Source organism: Macaca fascicularis, chromosome 3 (assembly GCF_037993035.2).
Source record: "Macaca fascicularis isolate 582-1 chromosome 3, T2T-MFA8v1.1".
In the NCBI taxonomy this organism is placed as follows: Eukaryota; Metazoa; Chordata; class Mammalia; order Primates; family Cercopithecidae; genus Macaca; species Macaca fascicularis.
Window position 1 is genome coordinate 50,192,439 of NC_088377.1, and position 18,485 is coordinate 50,210,923.

The window sequence follows — 18,485 nt, forward strand, 5'->3', positions numbered from 1 at the left end:
GCGGCCTCCCTTGTCCTCCGGCCCTTCCGTAGGTGTGCAGGGTCTCCCAGCAGCCCAGGCCTGGGATGAGAGAGACCCGTCTGCTCTCCTTGGAGTCTTAACTCTTGGGGGACAGGAGTGGAGGGTTCCAGGGAGCAACTGTTTCCACGTGGGCTGAGCTGGGCCGGGGCCTCTAGAACGGGTGCAGGGGAAAATGCTGAGGGGTGCACTTCTGGCATCTGAGATTTTAGAGAAGGCGGGGACCCCGAGCCATGCCCAACCTGATGGACATTTTCCTAGTACCGGAAGCTTCTGTGTGGTTTGGCGCAGAGCAGCGGCCCTGGCCTCAGCCCGGTATTGTGGGTGTTAAAAGTCGCAGCTCTAGGGGAGGGGGGGCGCATTGCCAGCTGTCCCCCACCCACCTGGCCCACGCCCTCCCATCATGAGCAATTCCTCCCTGTGGCCTTCCCGGCCCTGACACCCTCTCCACCGAGGGCCCCAGCTCCATGGCCTCCAGCAGCAGGCCCGGGGCAGGGCTTGCCCTGTGATGCTGAGCTGAGCGAGAGGGCTGTGTCCTCTCTGTGCGCCTTGAGGGCTGGAGGGAGGGACAGCAGTGAGTGGCAGGAGCCCAGGCCAGGATTCCCACCCTTTCTCCACTCAACCTTGGCCAGGAAAATGGAAATTGGAGTTGCTTCATTTTGAGGCTGGTCCGGAGTGGGGAAGCTCAGGCAGCAGCTCTTGAGTGGGGAGCTGGGGGAGACAGCTTGGGCCTGGGGTGTGCAGAAATGGAGGAGCTTTGCAGCCCCCCTCCTTTTGACAGTTGTCTGCATTTCTATGTAGGGGCTGGGAGGCTCCTCTCTTAGGTCCTGCATCTTGTCTGGAGCACTTTCTGGCCGCCCACCTGCCCACTCCATGCCCACCTGCCCACTCCATGCCCACCTGCCCACTCCATGCCCACCTGTGTTGAGAGGGCCTCTAGGAGGTTTTATTTTTATTTTTATTTTTTTCAGACAAGGTCTCGCTCGCACTATCACCCAGGCTGGGGTGCAGTGGCGTGATCTCAGCTCACTACAACCTCCGCCTCCTGGGCCAGGTTCAAGTGATTCTCCCGCCTCAGCCTCCTGAGTAGCTGGGATTACAGGTGTGCCCCACCGCATCCGGCTAATTTTTGTATTTTTAGTATAGACAGGGTTTCACTATGTTGGCCAGGCTGGTCTCAAACTCCTGACCTCAAGTGATCTGCCCGCCTCGGCCTCCCAGTGTCAGGATTATAGGCGTGAACCACTGTGCCCAGCCCCATAGGGAGCTTTGATGGCCCAGATCAGAGGGCCCCGAGAGGCAGCGGCCTGGAGAGGGGAAGGGAACACCAGATGGGCTGGTTGCCAAGACAGCCCAGCGGCACTAGAGGCCATGCCAAGGTCAGGTGAGTCTGCAGGAGCCAGGACACAGAGCTGTGTTTTCAGCTCAGATCAGAGACTAGGGGTCAGCCAGGGCAGAGGCTGGGATCCCAGCAGGGTGAAGGCAGAGCCAGGACAGGAGCCAGGCAGGCAGATCCCAGACAGGGAAGCAGAAATCAGATGCATAAACAGCAGCATAAAACAGCATAAAACAGCAGCAACCCAGAGCCTGGACACTTGGGCTTCTGCTCCCTTAGACAAGAAGTCTGCTTTGGTATGTCAGGAAGGAGGCAAATGAGAGAAACCTGGCCAATGGTAGCTTATTCCATAAGGACATTTATTGTTTATTCAACAAGAAGTCCAGGAGTAGAGGTGGTCTCAGGATTGGTTTGGTGTCCAAGGAAGCCAGGCTGTTCGCTGACTTCTTAGTGAGTTGGCTTTTGTCTGCATTGGTTGATGCCTCATGATTACAAAGTGGCTGCTGCAGCTCCAGGCATCACATCCTCACCTTGTATGTAAAGGCAGGAAGTGGAGGGTGAGGTGAAGCTCCCAAACAGACTCCTTATGTTTCATGAGCCTGTGCTGGGTGAAGTGACCACCTCCTAGTTGCAAGGGAGCTGGGAAACTGAGTACCTGGCCAAGCAGAAAGGGATTGCTCCGCCCGGTTCAGATCAGTCCTGATGCCTTTCCTGGGCCACATGCACAGAGGCACAAGAGGGAGTTCTGGAGCAAGGGAAGAAGGGGCAGCAGAGGCCAGGCAACCTGCAGAGTCCACTCCATTTGCTCTCCCACTGGTGCCGACCTAGGAGCTGGTCCAGGATTTCTGCCACCCTCTGTTCCTGGGACAGGCTGGCGGGCAGAAGGCCAGCAGGGCACCGGGGAAGATTCCTGCCTGCCCTCCCCTCTCCTGCCCCGGGCTTTACTCTCTGACCTCATGGACCGCAAACAGTACACAAGAGTCACGGAAGCCTCAGAGTCCCAGCAGTCTCCGGTGTGGAGAGGGCAGTGCCCCGGCCAGTCTGCCAGGCCGCAATGACATCATCAGGGCCACTGCCCCCGAAGGTCGTGGCCTGGTTTTCTTGGGCTGGGTCCCCACGCCCACAGCTGTCCGCCCAGGTGAGCTCATGCCTGGGCAGTAATAGGATCAGTTTCTCCAGGTCAGCCACAGCCAGGCCAGGAGGGCTAAGACACTGGCCAGGGCAGATTCCAACCAGGGCCCCTCTGTCCAGGTCTGCAGGCTCTGTGGGCATGAGGCTCCCGGTGGGAGGTGCCTCATGAAGGAGAGAGCTAGGCCTTTTGTACTGGCTGGCGGGTCACTTCAGGGGAAGCCAGAGCTTTGCCCAGAATGGGGAACGCTAGGGGATGCCTGCAGGAGCGCAAGGCGGGATCCCTCCCCAGATCTCTCCAGGCTCCGCCCTAGCCTCCCCCCACCATCCCTGCCTCCTCTCATGGTCCCTTACCTCCACCTCCCGGTCCTTGGGACCGCCCCCTGTTAACTACGACTATCTGAGGTCCCCCTGGGATACTGCAAGCCACCCCACCCCAACTTACCACTTTCACTCCCAAGCCTGCCCCTCTCCCATGTCCTTGTTCGACTGGGGGCATTTCTACTATTCCCAGCAGCCAGGCCTGAAACGGAGACACACTCCAGCCTTCCCCCCACCTCCTGCCCCCAGCCCCGGGAGCACCAGGGCCTGACGCGTCTCCAAATCCCCTGCGCTGGTCGTCCCAGGCCCCTTCCATCACGTGACCTGACAGCCACCGTCTCCTTGCTCCTCCCCAGAGCCCCTAACCTTGGCTCTGGCCCATCAACTTCTCCAGGGATGCCAGCGGCTAGGGCAGGAATCGGAACCCTATCCTCCTTCCGGAGATTCAGGAGACTGGGGTCCACCCTTCACTGCTGTGTGATCTGAGCCAGCCGCCCCAGCTCTCTGTGACTCCACCAAGTTCTGCCAGGGTCGAGGCAGAGCTGTTGGGAGGATGAACTGTGGTTTGGTGGATGAGGTACTGCTTGGGACCCCGGCCTCACCGCCCATTTGCTGGGTGATTTCGGGCAAGTCACTTGCAGTCTCTGAGCCTCTGTTTCCATCTCATTTGTGATATCTCCACAGTGACTCTCCCAGTTTCACGGACCCTTCTAAGGACCAGAGAGGGGAATGGCTGAAAGAATTGGCCCTGGGGGTCAGGGGGCCCTGGGCCAGACATCCAGGCCATCAGAGGGCTGTGTCCCTTAGTGGGGTGGAGGGGGAGCCCGTTCCGCAGCCCACAGCAGGGCCTGAGCCCAGGGGACCCAGCCAGAACCCTGGGTGCAGGGTCAGAGCCCTGAGCAGCCGCTGAGTGCACCCTGGAGATGCACCTGCTGGGGAGGAGCCCAGAGCAGGCCACTTTGTCCCCAGGGATCCCAGGACTTTCCCCCAGGCCCAGGGGCACTGCAGAACTGGTGAGGGGGTGACTCAGGGAGACCGTCTGCCTGTGCACCATGGACCCTCAGCTCAGCCCAGCGGGTCCCTCACGCCCCTGGGCCCCAGGGCCCACCCAGGTTCCCAGCAGGGATCTCCACCCACCCTGAGCCTCCTGCCGGCCTCTTTGGGAGCAGCAGGGACTCATGGGGCTTCTGAGTCCTGTCTCTCAGGTCTTTAAAGGAAGGAGAAAGTCTCCTGGTCCCAGGCTCTGGGTCTCAGCCACCTTTGACTCCTGCCTCCCTCAAGCGGAGAGAGATGGGGCCGCACTGCAGGCTGGTCCCAAGCAATCGTGGCCACTCTCGTTTTTCTGGAAAACCTTCTACAGGTCATGTGCCACAAGGGGCGTATTAATACTCACCCTTCCTCTCTCCTCCCTCCCTTTCTTCCCTTCCTTTTCTCTCTGTCTCTGTGTGTGTGTGTGTGTATGTGTTTTCTCTTTCTCTCTTTTTTTGTAGATGGGGTCTCGATGTGTTGCCCAGGCTAGAGCGCAGTGGCACAATCGTAACTCACTGTAGCCTGGAACTCCTGGGCTCAACCTCCTGAGTAACTGGGACTGCAGGCATGTGCCACCTCGCCCAGCTAATTTTTTTTATTTTTTGCAGAGATGGCGGTCTCACTATGTTGTCCAGGCTGTTCTCAAACTCCTGGCCTCAAGTGATCCTCTAGCCTCAGCCTCTCAAAGTGCTGGGATTACAGGCATGAGCCACCGCTCCCGGCCAGCACAGGGACTTTGACGGTGTCCGAAAGGCACTGCTTGAACCTGAGGGTCCAGGAAGACTTTCTTAATGTGAGAAGGAGGAGAGGGCTGGGATGGAGGGAACCCCGGCTATGGGTGAGGTGCTCCCACTAAGAAGCGTGACGGGGCACACGCAGCGTGGACAGCTACAGGTCTCATGGGGTGCACACACGTGTCCCTGCCCTGGTCTGACTGGGACCTGATTCTCTGTCTCCTTTGGCCCAGGTCCTCCTGCTAGAAGCAGCAGAACGGCCCGCGAGCCCCGACAACGACCTGCCGGCTCCCCAGATCACCCCTCCCCCCTGGAACGAGGACTTCTTCCCCGACGCCATCCCTCTCGCTCACCCGGGGCCACGACAGAGAAGGCCCACGGGCCCAGCCGGTGAGTGAGGGCTGCAGAGAGGACAGGCTGGGGCAGCCGAAGGAGCCTTAGGCATGGCATCCCAGGGTCTCCCTGGAGAGGCCACACACTAGGCTCCCTGGATCAGACATGCCACCTGGCATTTTGAAAAATTAAGCTAACAGTTGAAAACTGGGGGATTTTACCTAAAAGCCAGGATTTCTAATTTTTCTTAAAAAGTAGACGATCTGGCCAGGTGCAGTGGCTCTGTAAGGCTGAATCCAGGAGTTGAAGGCTGGGGTTTACCATGAGTGGTCAGGGTCTGCACTGTGCCAATTATTAAATATTTTCATATCAGATATGAAAATATTTCAAATGCAGATATAATTTTTTTTTTTTTGAAATGGAGTCTCTCTCTATCACCCAGGCTGGAGTGCCGTGTCATGATGTCGGCTCACCGCAACCTCTGCCTCCTGGACTCAAGTGATTCCCCTGCCTCAGCCTCCCGAATAACTGGGATTACAGGCACGCACCACCAAGCCTGGCTAATTTTTGCATTTTTAGTAGAGATGGGTTTTTCCATGTTGGCCAGGCTGGTCTCGAACTCCTGACCTCAAATGATCTGCCCGCCTTGGCCTCCCAAATTGCTGAGATTACAGGTGTGAGCCAGCACAGCCAGCCTGATTTCTGTATTTTTTAGTAGAGACAGGGTTTCACCATGTTGGCCAGCTGGCCTTGAACTCCTGACCTCAAGTGATCCACCCGCCTCAGCCTCCAAAGTGCTGGGATTACCGGTGTGAGCTAGCGCGCCCAGCCTACAGATACCATTCTTAATCTTCACACAAAGCTTGGAAGCTTTGAGGTTACAGGGGAGACACCTGAGACTCAGAGAAGTTAAGTGACACCCCTGGGGTCACCCAGCAAGCCAGGGGCATTTTGCCTCCGTGATTCTCTGCCCTTCGAGCCCTTTGGAGTGGGCGCTCTCCCCTCCCCTCTGTTCTGTGTGTCCATTCTGATGCCGGGTTGGGGAGCAGGGGCAGAGCAGGGAGGAGAGATGCATGACAGAGGTGGCCTCCAGTGGCCAGTCCCAAGGCTGGGGAAGGGGATTGAAGGCACTCTTTGAAAGGGACTGAAGGCTGTGGGAGGAGGGCCGAGCTCAGGTCTGCTATGGGAAGGGGAACCTCTCGCTCTGGTCCGCTGGCCCACCCCTGGAGCTGCTGTCCCTAAAGTCTCACACCCAGAGCGTTATCCCATGCCCACATTCTTCAAATCTTTCTTCGGGGATGGAGGATGAGGGGGCTTCCCATCCCACCGGGGACCCAGGCCCCTCAAAAGGGGATGCCTGGCGAGACCTTCCCAACCAGGGAAATGCAGTTTCAAGAATGGCCACCAGGTGGCGCACACACCCTACCCATGGTGACATCTGCAGCCAACCTGGATCCCAGAGAGCAGGTGGGGCTCTTCGGAGGCCAGCAGCCCTCAGCCAGGCCCTCCCCACCATACCACAGTCCCATGCAGCGGAGTGCAAAGGGCCCTAAGACTCCGCGCAGGTCCCTTCATCAGATCAGAAAACTTTTTTTTTTTTTTTTTTGTCTGAGACACGGTCTAGCTCTGTATGCCACTCTGGAGTGCAGTGGTGTGATCATAGCTCACTGCAGCTCAGACGTCCTGGGCTCAAGCCATCCTCCCACCTCACCCTCGCCAGTAGCTGGGGCCACAGGCATGCACCACTACACCCTGCTAACTTTTGCATCTTTTGTAGAGATGGGGTCTCACTAAGTGGCCCAGGCTGGTCTCAAACTCCTTGGGCTCAAGTGATCTTCCTGCCTCAGCCTCCCAAAGTGCTGAGCACACACTTTTGAGCAACCTCTCTGGGCCAGAGGGAGAAAGGACTGTCCCCTGGCCACACAGCAGGCCTTACCTCTCCATCTCCTTGTCCACCCTTGGGGCTTGGAGACCTGTAGCTGGGAAGATCCGTCCTTCAGGACCTCCTGGGGCCTCCTCGGAGGCCGCGTATTGGGGAACACTTTGCCACAAGCCCGGTTCTTGACCCTAAGCAGGGAGACAGTAGGGTGTAAGAGAGGGACCTGGAGCTAAGCAACTTCAGCTGCGGCCTGGCTGTGTGACCTTGGGGAAGCGACAACCTTCCTGAGCCTCAGTTTCCCCGCATTGAAAATGGGAACGAAAGCAGTTCTTGGAATCATAGATGTTCCTAAGTGCAAAACTAGTTTGTAAATTATAATAAACAACAACTCCAAGGTGATGTGAGTGACTTTGCCTGTTTGGGGAGTTCCAGGCAGGCGGGGCTCCTGGGGGAAGGTGGGCCAATGGCCCAGGGAGCCAAGCCTGGAGCCGCTGGAGGCTGGGGGTCCACTGTGTTCTGATGCTGTGTCTCCTTCTCTCCCCAGGGCCCCCAGGGCAGACAGGACCACCAGGGCCTGCAGGCCCCCCTGGGTCCAAAGGTGACCGAGGCCAGACAGGAGAGAAGGGCCCAGCAGGGCCCCCTGGTATGAAAACCCCCCACATATATGATGTTGTCAACCCGCGGAAGGGGCTGGGCTCTCTCCCCTACCGGAACAGGCGAGGTGTCCCATGCACCCACAGCCCTGATCTTGCTGAGTACAAGAAAAACAGGGTCTTTTTTTCTTTATTTTTTGAGAGGGAGTCTCACTCTGTCGTCCAGGCTGGAGTGCAGTGATGCCGTCTTTGCTGATTGCCACCTCCGCCTCCCGGGTTCAAGCAATTCTCCTGCCTCAGCCTCCTGAGTAGCTGGGACTACAGGCGCCCGCCACCACGCCCAGCTAGTTTCGTATTTTCAGTAGAGACGGAATTTCACCATGTTGGTCAGGCTGGTCTCGAACTCCTGACCTCAGGTGATCCACCCGCCTTGGCCTCCCAAAGTGCTGGGATTACAGGTGTGAGCCACCACTGCACTTGGCACTTTTTTTTTTTTTTTTTTTTTGAGACAGAGTCTTGTGCTATGTTGCCCAGACTGGAGCGCAGTGGCTCGATCTTGGATCACTGCCACCTTCACCTCCCAGGTTCAAGCAACTTCTCCTGCCTCAACCTACTGAGTAACTAGGATTACAGGTGCCCGCCACAGCTAGTTTTTGTATTTTTAGTAGAGAAGGGTTTCACCACAGGCTGGTCTTGAACTCCTGACCACAGGTAACCTGCCTGCCTCAGCCTCCCAAAGTGCTGGGATTACAGGGGTGAGCCACGCCGCCTGGCCAAAACAGGATCTTCAGGGGGCTTCGGGTACAGGCATGAGTGTCGAGGCTGTCAGGGGCCAGGAGCTGTTCTCAGCCATTTAAACACCTCCAGAGACCACCCTCTCGACTCCTCCTGGGTCCTGCGGGGGAAGGACTCCTGGTTCAGCAGGTACAGGGCCAGCCCAGGATGATGGCTTACACTTGGTGTCCCTGCCACAGGGCTGAGGTCCCTGGGAGGGACCAATGGGCCTCTGGCCACAGCCTTTGTTGATTTCACTGTCCCTGCCCCGCTCACCCTCCCCAGCTGCTCCTAAGTATCCCCTCTGGACTGGGCTGGGAAGGGGAGCCCATTTCAATTACACCCCAGGACACCCCCAAGGAAGACTGTGGATTGGAGGCCACCACTGACTGGCTGTGTGTCCCTGACCAACCTTGTTTCTTTCAGGGCCTCAGTTTCCCCATTTGTAATGTCGCAGCCACCCACCAGGCTCCAGCCACCACAGTGACTGTTCTTTTCCTCATTGCAGGGCTCCTGGGGCCTCCAGGGCCCCAGGGGCTTCCTGGAGAGATGGGGCGCCCCGGCCCCCCAGGACCACCCGGCCCAGCAGGCAGCCCAGGCCCCTCACCAAACAGTCCCCAGGGCGCCCTCTACTCCCTGCAGCCACCTACAGACAAAGACAGTGAGTGATGCGCTTGGGGGCCGGGGGAGGGCTGAGCTATGCTGTGTTCTGGCAGGGATCGGCCTTCCTTAAAGGATCCTGGGAAGTGGACCCCTCCACATGCCCATCCTGCTGCACCCAACTGGCTCACTCCTGCACGCCTTCTCCAGGAAGCCCTCCATGCAGTGTTCAGGGCCTGCCAGAGACAATGGCAGGGAACAGCTTGAGAGCAAGGCTTGGCCCCCGCGCTGAGCATCCCCAGGGGAACCCAGTGCTGGCTCCCAGCCCTGCTCTTGGCCCCAAAGTGGCCTGTCTCTGCCTCAGTGCTCAGCTCCCTGCCTTTGGGGTCCCGAGCCCCAAAGGTCACTCTGCTGGCTGACTTGGCCCAGATTCCCTACCTGGCTACCCCACCCCAGCGAGGTTATGCCTTGTTGCACTTCTTCCTCAACCGTCCTCACTGCAGGTCGTTCAGCAGGTGTTTAATGAGCACCTACTATGTGCAGGGCACACGGTTTTAGCCACTGGGGATACAGCAGTGTGCAAAACAAACTCTGGCCCTCGGGGGCACAGGCCAGTCCAAGACAGCTTCTGAACACACAGAAATGCCCACTTGTACCTTGGGAGGTGGGGACAGGGAGGTGCAGAGAGTGGACAGGACCAGGACTCTGGGCCCAAGGGACCATGAGGCAGTGGGAGGCCAGGCATAGGAGTCCGTGAGCCCTGAGAGGAATATCATTTCTGGTTAAGTGTCCCGGCAACTAAGATTTTAATTTTAATTTTTTTTGACATAGGGTCTCGCTCTGTTGCCCAGGCTGGAATGCAGTGGTGCCATCATAGCTCACTGTAGCTTCTCACTCCCGGGCTCAAGGGATCCTCCCACCTCAGCCTCCTGAGTAGCCAGAACCACAGGCATGCACCACCACATCTAACTAATTTTTTTTTTTTTTTTTTTGAGTGGAGATGGGGCCTCACTATGTTGCCCAGGCTGGTCTGGAGATGCAGTCTCACTATGTTGGCCAGGCTGGTCTTGAACTCCTGGCCTCAAGTGATCCTCCCTCCTTGGCCTCCTAAAGTGCTGGCATTGCAGGTGTGAACCACTGTGCCCAGTCTGGGGAAAGGTTTTATGAGGAAGGTGATGGCATTGCCCTGGGGCCCTGGGTCTGGTTCGGGATGGCCAAGGTGAATCAGGCAGGGGGCTCATCATGGAGGGTTATGGGTGATGGGTTGTTAGACCCCACCCCTGTCCCAGGCAGTGTGGTTGCTGTGATGGAATCAGACACCTCAGGCACAGCTCAGAGGGGTGGGCATGGAGGGCTTCCTGGAGGAGTGAACCAGTTGGGTGCAGCAGGATGGGCCTGTGAAGTGGAGCCTGGAAGAAGGTGCCAGCCTGGCGCATTGGAGAAGTGAACAGGGCAGACCCAGAGTCTGCAGAGCCTGGATATTGTTCTAGAAGGTACTTGTGTTTTTTTTTTGTTTTGTTTTGTTTTGTTTTGTTTTGTTTTTTTGAGACGGAGTCTCGCTCTGTCACCCAGGCTGGAGTGCAGTGGCCAGATCTCAGCTCACTGCAAGCTCCGCCTCCCGGGTTCACGCCATTCTCCTGCCTCAGCCTCCCGAGTAGCTGGGACTACAGGCACCCGCCACTTCGCCCGGCTAGTTTTTTGTATTTTTAGTAGAGACGGGGTTTCACCTATGTTAACCAGGATGGTCTCGATCTCCTGACCTCGTGATCCGCCCATCTCGGCCTCCCAAAGTGCTGGGATTACAGGCTTGAGCCACCGCGCCCGGCCGGTACTTGTGTTTTATATGAAGCTGACCGACCTGGCTTTCCCTGCTCTTTGTCTGGGTGTCTCCGTGCTCCTCTGAGCAGTGGGGGCAACAGTGTCTGCAGCGGGGCCCAGGGTGATGGGAGGAGCCCCCCTGGGCTCCATGTGGCCTGGCTCAGGGCTCAGTGCCCAGGACCAGCCTCCCAGCACTGCCAGGTCTGCCCCGCCAGACCCCTGGCTGCTCCGCTCTTCCCACAGATGGAGACTCAAGGCTGGCCTCTGCCATCGTGGACACAGTGCTGGCGGGCATCCCAGGACCCCAGGGCCCCCCTGGTCCACCAGGTAAGTGAATGGTGGACTGGCCTGCATTGAAGACTCCATGCCCCCAGGGCTGGGCCTGAGCCATGGAGCCTCGAGGGGAGCCGAAGGCTGGCTGGGAGTCCATGTCTTCCGGACAGTGCTGGGGACTGGGTCTGTCCCACCCGCTGTGTGGCAGGAAGTGAAGCCCCTCGTTTCCTGGTGGCAGTGCCCCTGGGGGACTGGATGCAAGAAACCCACATGATTCTGCTGGAATAAGATGCTTGCATGAGGCTGCCCTTGCATGGGCAGAGAGGGACACACACCAGTGGGGGATGAGGTCAGGACAGAGGTGGCAGGAAGTCCCTACTTTTGAGGCAGAAACCAAGGGCCCTGGGGCTCAAATGGGCCAGGACCTGGCCTTCAGTCCTGGCCTGACCTTCCATCATCCACATTCCTCACTGTGGGAGGAGTGCAGGGCTGACTCCCCTGCCGCTCCCTGCCTGGGAAGGGAGTCATTCATTCATTCATTCATTCATTCATTCATTCATACATTCATTTGTTCATTCATTCGTTCGTTTATTCATTCGTTCATTCCTTCCTTCCTTCCTTCCTTCATTCATTCGTTCATTTATTCATTCATTCATTCATTTATTTATTCATTCATTCATGCATGCATGCATGCATTCATTCATTCATTCCTCTGTGCATCTTACAAACATTTGTTGAGCATCTGCTACTACATGTGCTGGACAGTGAGCTAGGTTCCCGGGACTCCTGAATAATCAAAACAAACATCATCGTGAAACTCTCATTCTGGTGGAGGACAGAAATGTCATCATAAATTGTGACTTTAACAGGATCTGAGGGAGCTACAAGGGAGAAGCTGGGGCGTGGCAGGGAGGCCCCGTCAAAATGTGACATTTCAGCAGATGCTCTAGGGAGGAGAGGGAGTGAACCCAGAGGGTACCTGGGAGCCTTCAGGTGACATGCCAGGTCTCAGGAGAACTGGACAGACTCCTGATATTTGTCCCCTGGAGTGCCTGTCCTCACATGCCCTCTCCAAACCTGGGAGCCAGGCCATGCTGGACAGCCCAACAAGGGGCTCCCTGCACCACAGGAGGCAAGGACCCATGTGGGGTCATGAGAGAACAAGGCCTCACTCTTCCTAGCAGGCTGGAGATTAGTCGTGAATCTCCCTCCCTGAGCTGGGCACACACACGAGACCCAGCCTGGCCCTCTGGGTACTCCACGGCCCATGGGGGAGACAGATGTGAAAACCTCAGTGGCCATGGGCAGCGGCTGGTTTACATAAGGGATTTGCCTAGGGGAGCAGTGGAAAGCTGGGAAGGCTTCCTGGAAGAGGTGATGCTCCGTGTCAGACTAGTAAGAAAACCAATAGGAAAGGGTTTGCTGGGAGAGTGGAGGGATAGGGAGGCTCCAGGAGGAAGGACAACTTTAGCAGAGACGCCAGGAGGGTGTCTGGCTGGGGCCAGGAGGGTGGGAAGGGGCCAGGCTGAGGACTTCGGAGCCCTGAAAGAGACCTAACTGGGCTTGGATTTTTGAAAGCGTGCTCTGGGGTGCATAGGGAGGGTGGATGGTCAGGAGGTTGCTATAGTAACCCTGGCAAGAGGGATGGGTCCCAGGTCCCGAGCGGGGACAGACCTGAGAGATGTACCAGGGGACCAACTGGCTGGGGCACGGGACCGGTCTGGATGGACTTCCTCCCTCGCCTGCCAGGTCTCGGGACTGGGGCTGCCTCGTGGACGAGGCCCTGGGAGGAGGAGGTATGGGAGCTGTGAGCAGCCAGTGGAGAGGGCCCTGAGCTCTGAGGATGGAGACCTAGTTGACAGGGGCTGTTCCTCCCTCCTCCCCTGCCCCATTCATTCCCAAACCCTCCTTTGCTTCCCATGGAGACAGATCCAGAAGAGGTGCTGGGGCGGGAAGCTGGGGATGCCCCTCTCTGGCCCCAGGTGACCATCTGTGACTCTGTCCACAGGTCCCCCTGGGCCTCAAGGTCCCCCAGGACCCCCAGGAACACCTGGATCCCAGGTAAGGACTTGGCCATTTTAGGGATGGTGTGGGAGGCGGTGGGGGAGGGGTGGCCTTGTCTCCCGAGGGGAGAGGAAGCACCTTCTTACCATCAGCAGGAGTCACTCAGGAAGGAGCCAGTTGACCTGGCCGGTGAGATTTTACTTTATTTTGTTTTATTTATTTTTTAATTTATTTTTGAGGCGGAGTCTCTCTCTGTCATCCAGGCTGGAGTGCAGTGGCGCCATCTAGGCTCATGCAACCTCCACCTCCTGGATTCAAGCGATTCTCCTGCCTCAGCCTCCCGAGTAGCTGGGACTACAGGTGCCCGCCACCACGCCCGGCTAATTTTTGTAGTTTTAGTAGAGACGGGGTTTCACCGTGTTGCTTAGGCTGGTCTCAAACTCCCAACCTCAAGTAATCCACCCTCCTCAGCCTCCCAAAGTGCTGAGATTACAGGCGTGAGCCACTGCACCTGGCCACGATTTTAATTTTATTAGCAGCAGCGACTTTTTGCTGACTATATCCTCCTCCCGTCATGTCAGGGAGGTATTAGCACCACCCCCATTTCACAGATGAGCTAACTGTGTCCCAGAGAGACCAGCTGCTGCCTGAGGTTGCACAGACAGTGTAGGCAGAGTTGGGCCAGGTCACAGAATCTCTGCCTCAGCCCCTCACTCTGCCCTGATAATTGCCCATGGGGAGGCGGCACCCCAAGCCTGACTCAGCCCCAAACCCCAGGCTCGCCCTGCCTCTGCAGCTGTGTCAGAAGTCAGGAAGAGCAGGTGCAAAGGCCCTGAGGCAGGGAAAAGCCTGGCAGGCAGTGAGCAAAGGAGTGTGTGGTGTGGGATGAGGCGCAGTGGGCAGGGCCTTACCTATGGGACCCAAGTGTGGGCTTTTGTTACAGTGGATGGAATTACTGAGTTTCAGGGAGGGTGATTCCATGATCTTATTTACATCTTTAAAAAACGCCTCTGAGGGGCCAGGTGTGGTGGCTCATGCCTGTAATCTCAGCACTTTGGGAGGCCAAGGTGGGAGGATCGCTTGAACCCAGGAGTTTAAGATCAGCCTGGGCAACATAGCAAGACCCCATCTCTACCAAAAATCAAAAAATTAGCCTGGTGTGCTGGCGTGCACCTGTAGTCCCAGCTGCTTGGGAGGCTGAGATGGGAGGATGGCTTGAGCCCAGGAGTTGGAGGCTGCAGTGAGCTCTGCTGGCACCACTGCCCTGCAGCCTGGGTGACAGAGCAAGACACTGACTCAAAAAAAAAATTAATTAAATATGTAAAAACAGAAAGTAGACTCGGCATGTCTGGCTGATGGAATGAGTCTGTGAGAAGGGCAGGGAAGGCTCTGGGTTCACTCCCTGGTGTGTGCCCGGAGGAGCTGGGAGGACCAGGGAGGCAGTTCCTGAGAAGGGGAGGCTTGGGGGTGGGGGCCACCAGGAGTTCCCTTAGGAGACGGGGGAAGTGGGCACCTCATGGTCATCTGGGTGGAGATGTCAGGGGACAGCTGTTCATGGGCCTGGGGCTCCCGGGAGCCGTCTAGGCTGACGTCAGCACACGGGGGACCCTGGCCATTGCTGTTAGTATTACTGGTTCTCTCCACACACTGGGCCACCTGCTCCCCATCTTTGCCTGACAGCCGTACGTGGCATTGGCCCATTTTGCAGGCGAGAAGACTGAGGGCTCAGCTGGGGTTGCTAGTCAAATACCCGCTCCAGGTGGCTCCAGGACTGGAGGCCTTTGAGTCTGCCCTTCCCCTGCCTGCCAGGCCATCCTCCTCTCCCTTCCTCTTCTGCAGACTCGGAGCTCAGTGGGCGGGGATGGAGATGGCCAGAGGGTACTGGAGACTTGGCCGGGACAGGCAGGCCTCACGTGCTGCCTTTGGTTTTCTGCAGGGCCTGGCTGGAGAGCGAGGCACGGTGGGGCCGTCCGTAAGTGTGGGCTGTGCAGATGGCCACTCCCAGGCAGAGGCTCTGATGCAAGCCCAGGGCGCTGGGTGGCTGGGGTTGGTGGGAGGTTTGGCTCTGGGCGGCCCTGCTGGAGCTCAGGCAACAGGGAGTAACTGAGAAATGACTCAAATAACCTCCAGCTGCGGGGTGAGGAGGGGAGCCATCTCCAGAGGGTGGACTGACAGTCCTGAGCGCTTGCAGCCCTGGGTTAATGCACTGTGTGACCCTGGCCTTTCATTCATGTGCTGTGTGGCCTGGGGCCACGTGTTAACACGCTGTGTGACCTGGGAAGTCCCTTCTTTTCTCTGAACCTCCCCAAAATAGGCTTAGACAGCCGGCCTCTAATCGACTTTCTTGGAAACAAGAATTTATGAGTCTCCCAGCCTGACCAACATGGTGAAACTCCATCTCTACTAAAAATACAAAAATTAGCTGGGTGTGGTGGTGCGCACCTGCAGTCCCAGCTACTCTGAAGGCTGAGACAGGAAAATTGCTTGAACCCGGAGGCAGAGGTTGCAGTGAGCCAGGATTGTGCCACTGCACTCCAGCCTGGGCGACAGAGTGAGACTCTATCTCAAAAAAAAAAAAAAAAGAATTTATGAGTCTCGACTTCTGCCTCTAGGGCCAAGGTGCTTCCTTGACGTCCAAGCCTCACTGCAGGGGTGTGGGGCGGCGGGGAGGAGGAATGGAGCTTTGCTGAACACCTACTATGTGCTGGCCACAGTGGAGGTGCTCTCTTCCCCGACAGCGCATGTAAGCTTCACAGCAACCCCAAGAGACCATGCTTTATTATCCCCGTTTGCCAAAACTGGCCACTAAGGCTCAGAGAGGTTACGTAACTTGCCCAAAGCCACACAGCGAGGCAGTGGTGGAGCCTGGATTTGAACCAGGGAGTGTCAAGCACCCAAGCCTTGCCTCTTCCTGTGCTTGTCTAGTGACCAAACACAACAGAGGAGACACAGTGATGGCACTTCTAGGTGCCAGGCTCTAATGTAAGCTCATTGTCCCTGTTGATTAACTTAATTCTCCTAATAACAGATGAGATAGATAGTATTACTGATCCCATTTTAGAGGTGAGAAAACTGAGGCACCAAGAAGCAGAGTGACCCGCTGAAGGTCACACAGTAGTAGCTGGACATTTGGATGTTACTGTGAGCCGAGCATGGTGGTGGCTCATACCTGTAACCCCAGTGCTTTGGGAGGCCAAGGCAAGAGGATCATTTTGAGGCCAGGAGTTCAAGACCAGCCTGGACAATGTAGTGAGACCCCCATCTCTACAAAAACATTAAAAAATGAATTGGGTGGTGGTGGTGCGTGCCTGTAGTCCTAGTTACTCAGGAGACTGAGGTTGGAGGATCACTTGAACCCAGGAGGCAGAGAGGGTTCAAGGGCAACAGAGCAAGACCCTCAAAAAATTGGCTGGGCGCAGTGGCTCACACCTGTAATCCCAGCGCTTTGGAAGGCCAAGGCAGGCAGATCACTTGGGGTCAGGAGTTCGAGACGAGCCTACCCAACATGGTGAAACTAAAAAACTCTACTAAAAATACAAAAATTAGCCAGGCATGGTGGCACTGTAATCCCAGCTACTCAGGAGGCTGAGGCAGGAGAATCACTTGAACTTGGGAGGTGGAGATTGCAGTGAGCCGAGAACACACCACTGCATCCCAGCCTGGGTGACAAGAGCAAAACTCTGTCTCAAATAAATGAATAAATAAAATACAGTAAAATACGTGACTTTGAATGTGGTATTACTGGCCTTGTGTTAGAGACAGACAGCAGCCCTTCCAGGCAGGCTACTCGATCCTGGAGGGGCCCAGGCAAGAACTTGCTGGCTTCCTAGCCTGAGTCTCTTCTGCCCCACAAACAGAATAAGCACCTACAGCCCACCTTGGACCCGTCCCTGCCGTGCCAGCTGAGCAGGCTCTGCCCCAGAGCCGTGGCCTCCCCTGTTATGCTCACCCCAGGGCAGGAGTCCCTGGGGTGCCTAGCACCCGTTCCCCAGGCCCTGCCGGCCCAGCCTGCCCCTGACTCCCCGCAGGCCCCCAGGGAACTGGAGAGGGTGGAGAGGTGCCCCCACCTCCAGTTCCGGTGTTGACTGTGTGACTTGCTTCTTAGGGTGAACCTGGCGTGAAGGGGGAAGAAGGAGAGAAAGCCGCCGCTGCAGAGGTAACTGTGCCTGCCTGCCATGTTCCCTCCCGCCTCCTTGGCTGTGAGCACTGTCACGGAGGGCAGATACCCCACAGATCTGCACTGACCCGCAGCCGGCCCTGAGCTGGGTGCTGGGCCACCGGGAGTATGGGGTCCCCGTCCTGAGAAGTTCACAGCCCAGTGGGGAACTTAGCTGAGTACAGCAGTGATTGCAAGAGAGTGAGAAGGTGGCTGGGTGGGGATGCCACAGAGGGTGATTGGCCCTTGGGGGGCTTCCCGAGACAGGGAGAGGAGTCACAGACTTGTAGGAAAGACAGTCTCCCTGGAGGAGGAGGCTTCAGGCTGCGGAGTCCCTCTCAATGGACTGGGTTCTCCCGTGAATGGCATCTGGGCATGGACATGCCCACAAGGTCAAGGGCGCTGGGGGACTGAAAGGGACAGAGCTGCTGGATGTGGGACAGGATGGATGGAGGAAGAGGGACTTGCAAACTGGGAATCTGAGGAGAGAAGATTGGAGCAAGCAGAGGCTGGGGCCGGCGGGGAGGGGGAAGCTGGGGCATGGGCTTGGCTGTGGGGACCTGTGGCTTCTGGGAGGAGGAGGGGAGGCTGAGGCTGGGGTCGTGGCTGAAGGGGATGAAGGGCTCATTTGAGGTCCAAAGTCAAACTCCTCTCAGCTGGCCCTGAGCTGGGTGCTCGGCCACCAGGGATACAGGGTCCTTGCCCTGAGAAGTTCACAGCCCAGCAGGGGACACAGCTGAGGACAGCAGTGATTGCAAGAGAATGAGAATGCTGTTGCTGCCTGGGGACCGGCAGGGGAGGCCTTGAAAGCTCAAAATGAAAGTGCCTGAGAGGGGTGTCCCCTGGGTGTGTCAAAGCTGGGTGGGCAAAACAGAAGGGCCAGGGTGGGTCTGGGGGACCTTCAGGAGGTCCTTGCAAGACCAGAGAAAGGGAAGAGGCTGGAATGAAGGCGCTGTGGGGGGTGCAGGAGGCAGTGAGAGCGGCTGAGGCATGAGCCTGATACACTGGTCCCTCACAGCCGTACTCTGAGAGGTGACCGTGACCCCCTCCATTTCATAGCAGCAACCTGCCCTGGCCTGTAATCCCAGCACTTTGGGAGGCTGAGGTGGGAGGATCGCTTGAGCCCATGAGATCAAGACCAGCCTGGGAAACGTAGCGAGACCCAATTTCTTAAATAATAATAATAATAATAATAATAATAATAATAATGAGACAGGTATGGTGGCGTGTGCTTGTAGTCCCAGCTACTTGGGAGGCTGAGGCAGGAGGATCGCTTGAACCCAGGAGGTTGAGGCTGCAGTGAGCTGTAATCGTGCCACTGTACTCCAGTCTGGGCAACAAAGCAAGACCCTGTCTCTAAAAACTAAAAATAAAAAATAAAAATAAACTAAAAAAAATAAAAATAACAAATAAAAAACCACCTATGACTTAGGAACATGAGGCTCAGACCCTTGGTCTCCCCTTCCCTGAGTTGGGGACAGGACACTGA

At 57.0% G+C, this 18,485-nt stretch overlaps 1 protein-coding gene across 8 annotated transcripts in view; it reads left to right on the forward strand.

The window, feature by feature from the left end:
- The window catches only part of COL26A1 (collagen type XXVI alpha 1 chain), a 200,673-nt gene that overhangs the window by 177,931 nt on the left and 4,257 nt on the right, over nt 1-18,485 (forward strand). For 4 of the 8 annotated variants that reach the window (XM_045389614.2, XM_045389616.2, XM_015447195.3 and 1 more), the window contains 7 exons: nt 4,800-4,956; nt 7,323-7,421; nt 8,654-8,806; nt 10,807-10,890; nt 12,845-12,897; nt 14,777-14,812; nt 16,946-16,996. In XM_045389614.2, the coding sequence (XP_045245549.2) occupies nt 4,800-4,956; nt 7,323-7,421; nt 8,654-8,806; nt 10,807-10,890; nt 12,845-12,897; nt 14,777-14,812; nt 16,946-16,996 (633 nt within the window). The remainder of the gene's footprint in view (nt 1-4,799; nt 4,957-7,322; nt 7,422-8,653; nt 8,807-10,806; nt 10,891-12,844; nt 12,898-14,776; nt 14,813-16,945; nt 16,997-18,485) is intronic. The other 4 variants (XM_045389617.2, XM_074034602.1, XM_045389618.2 and 1 more) reach the window with 2 other exon arrangements.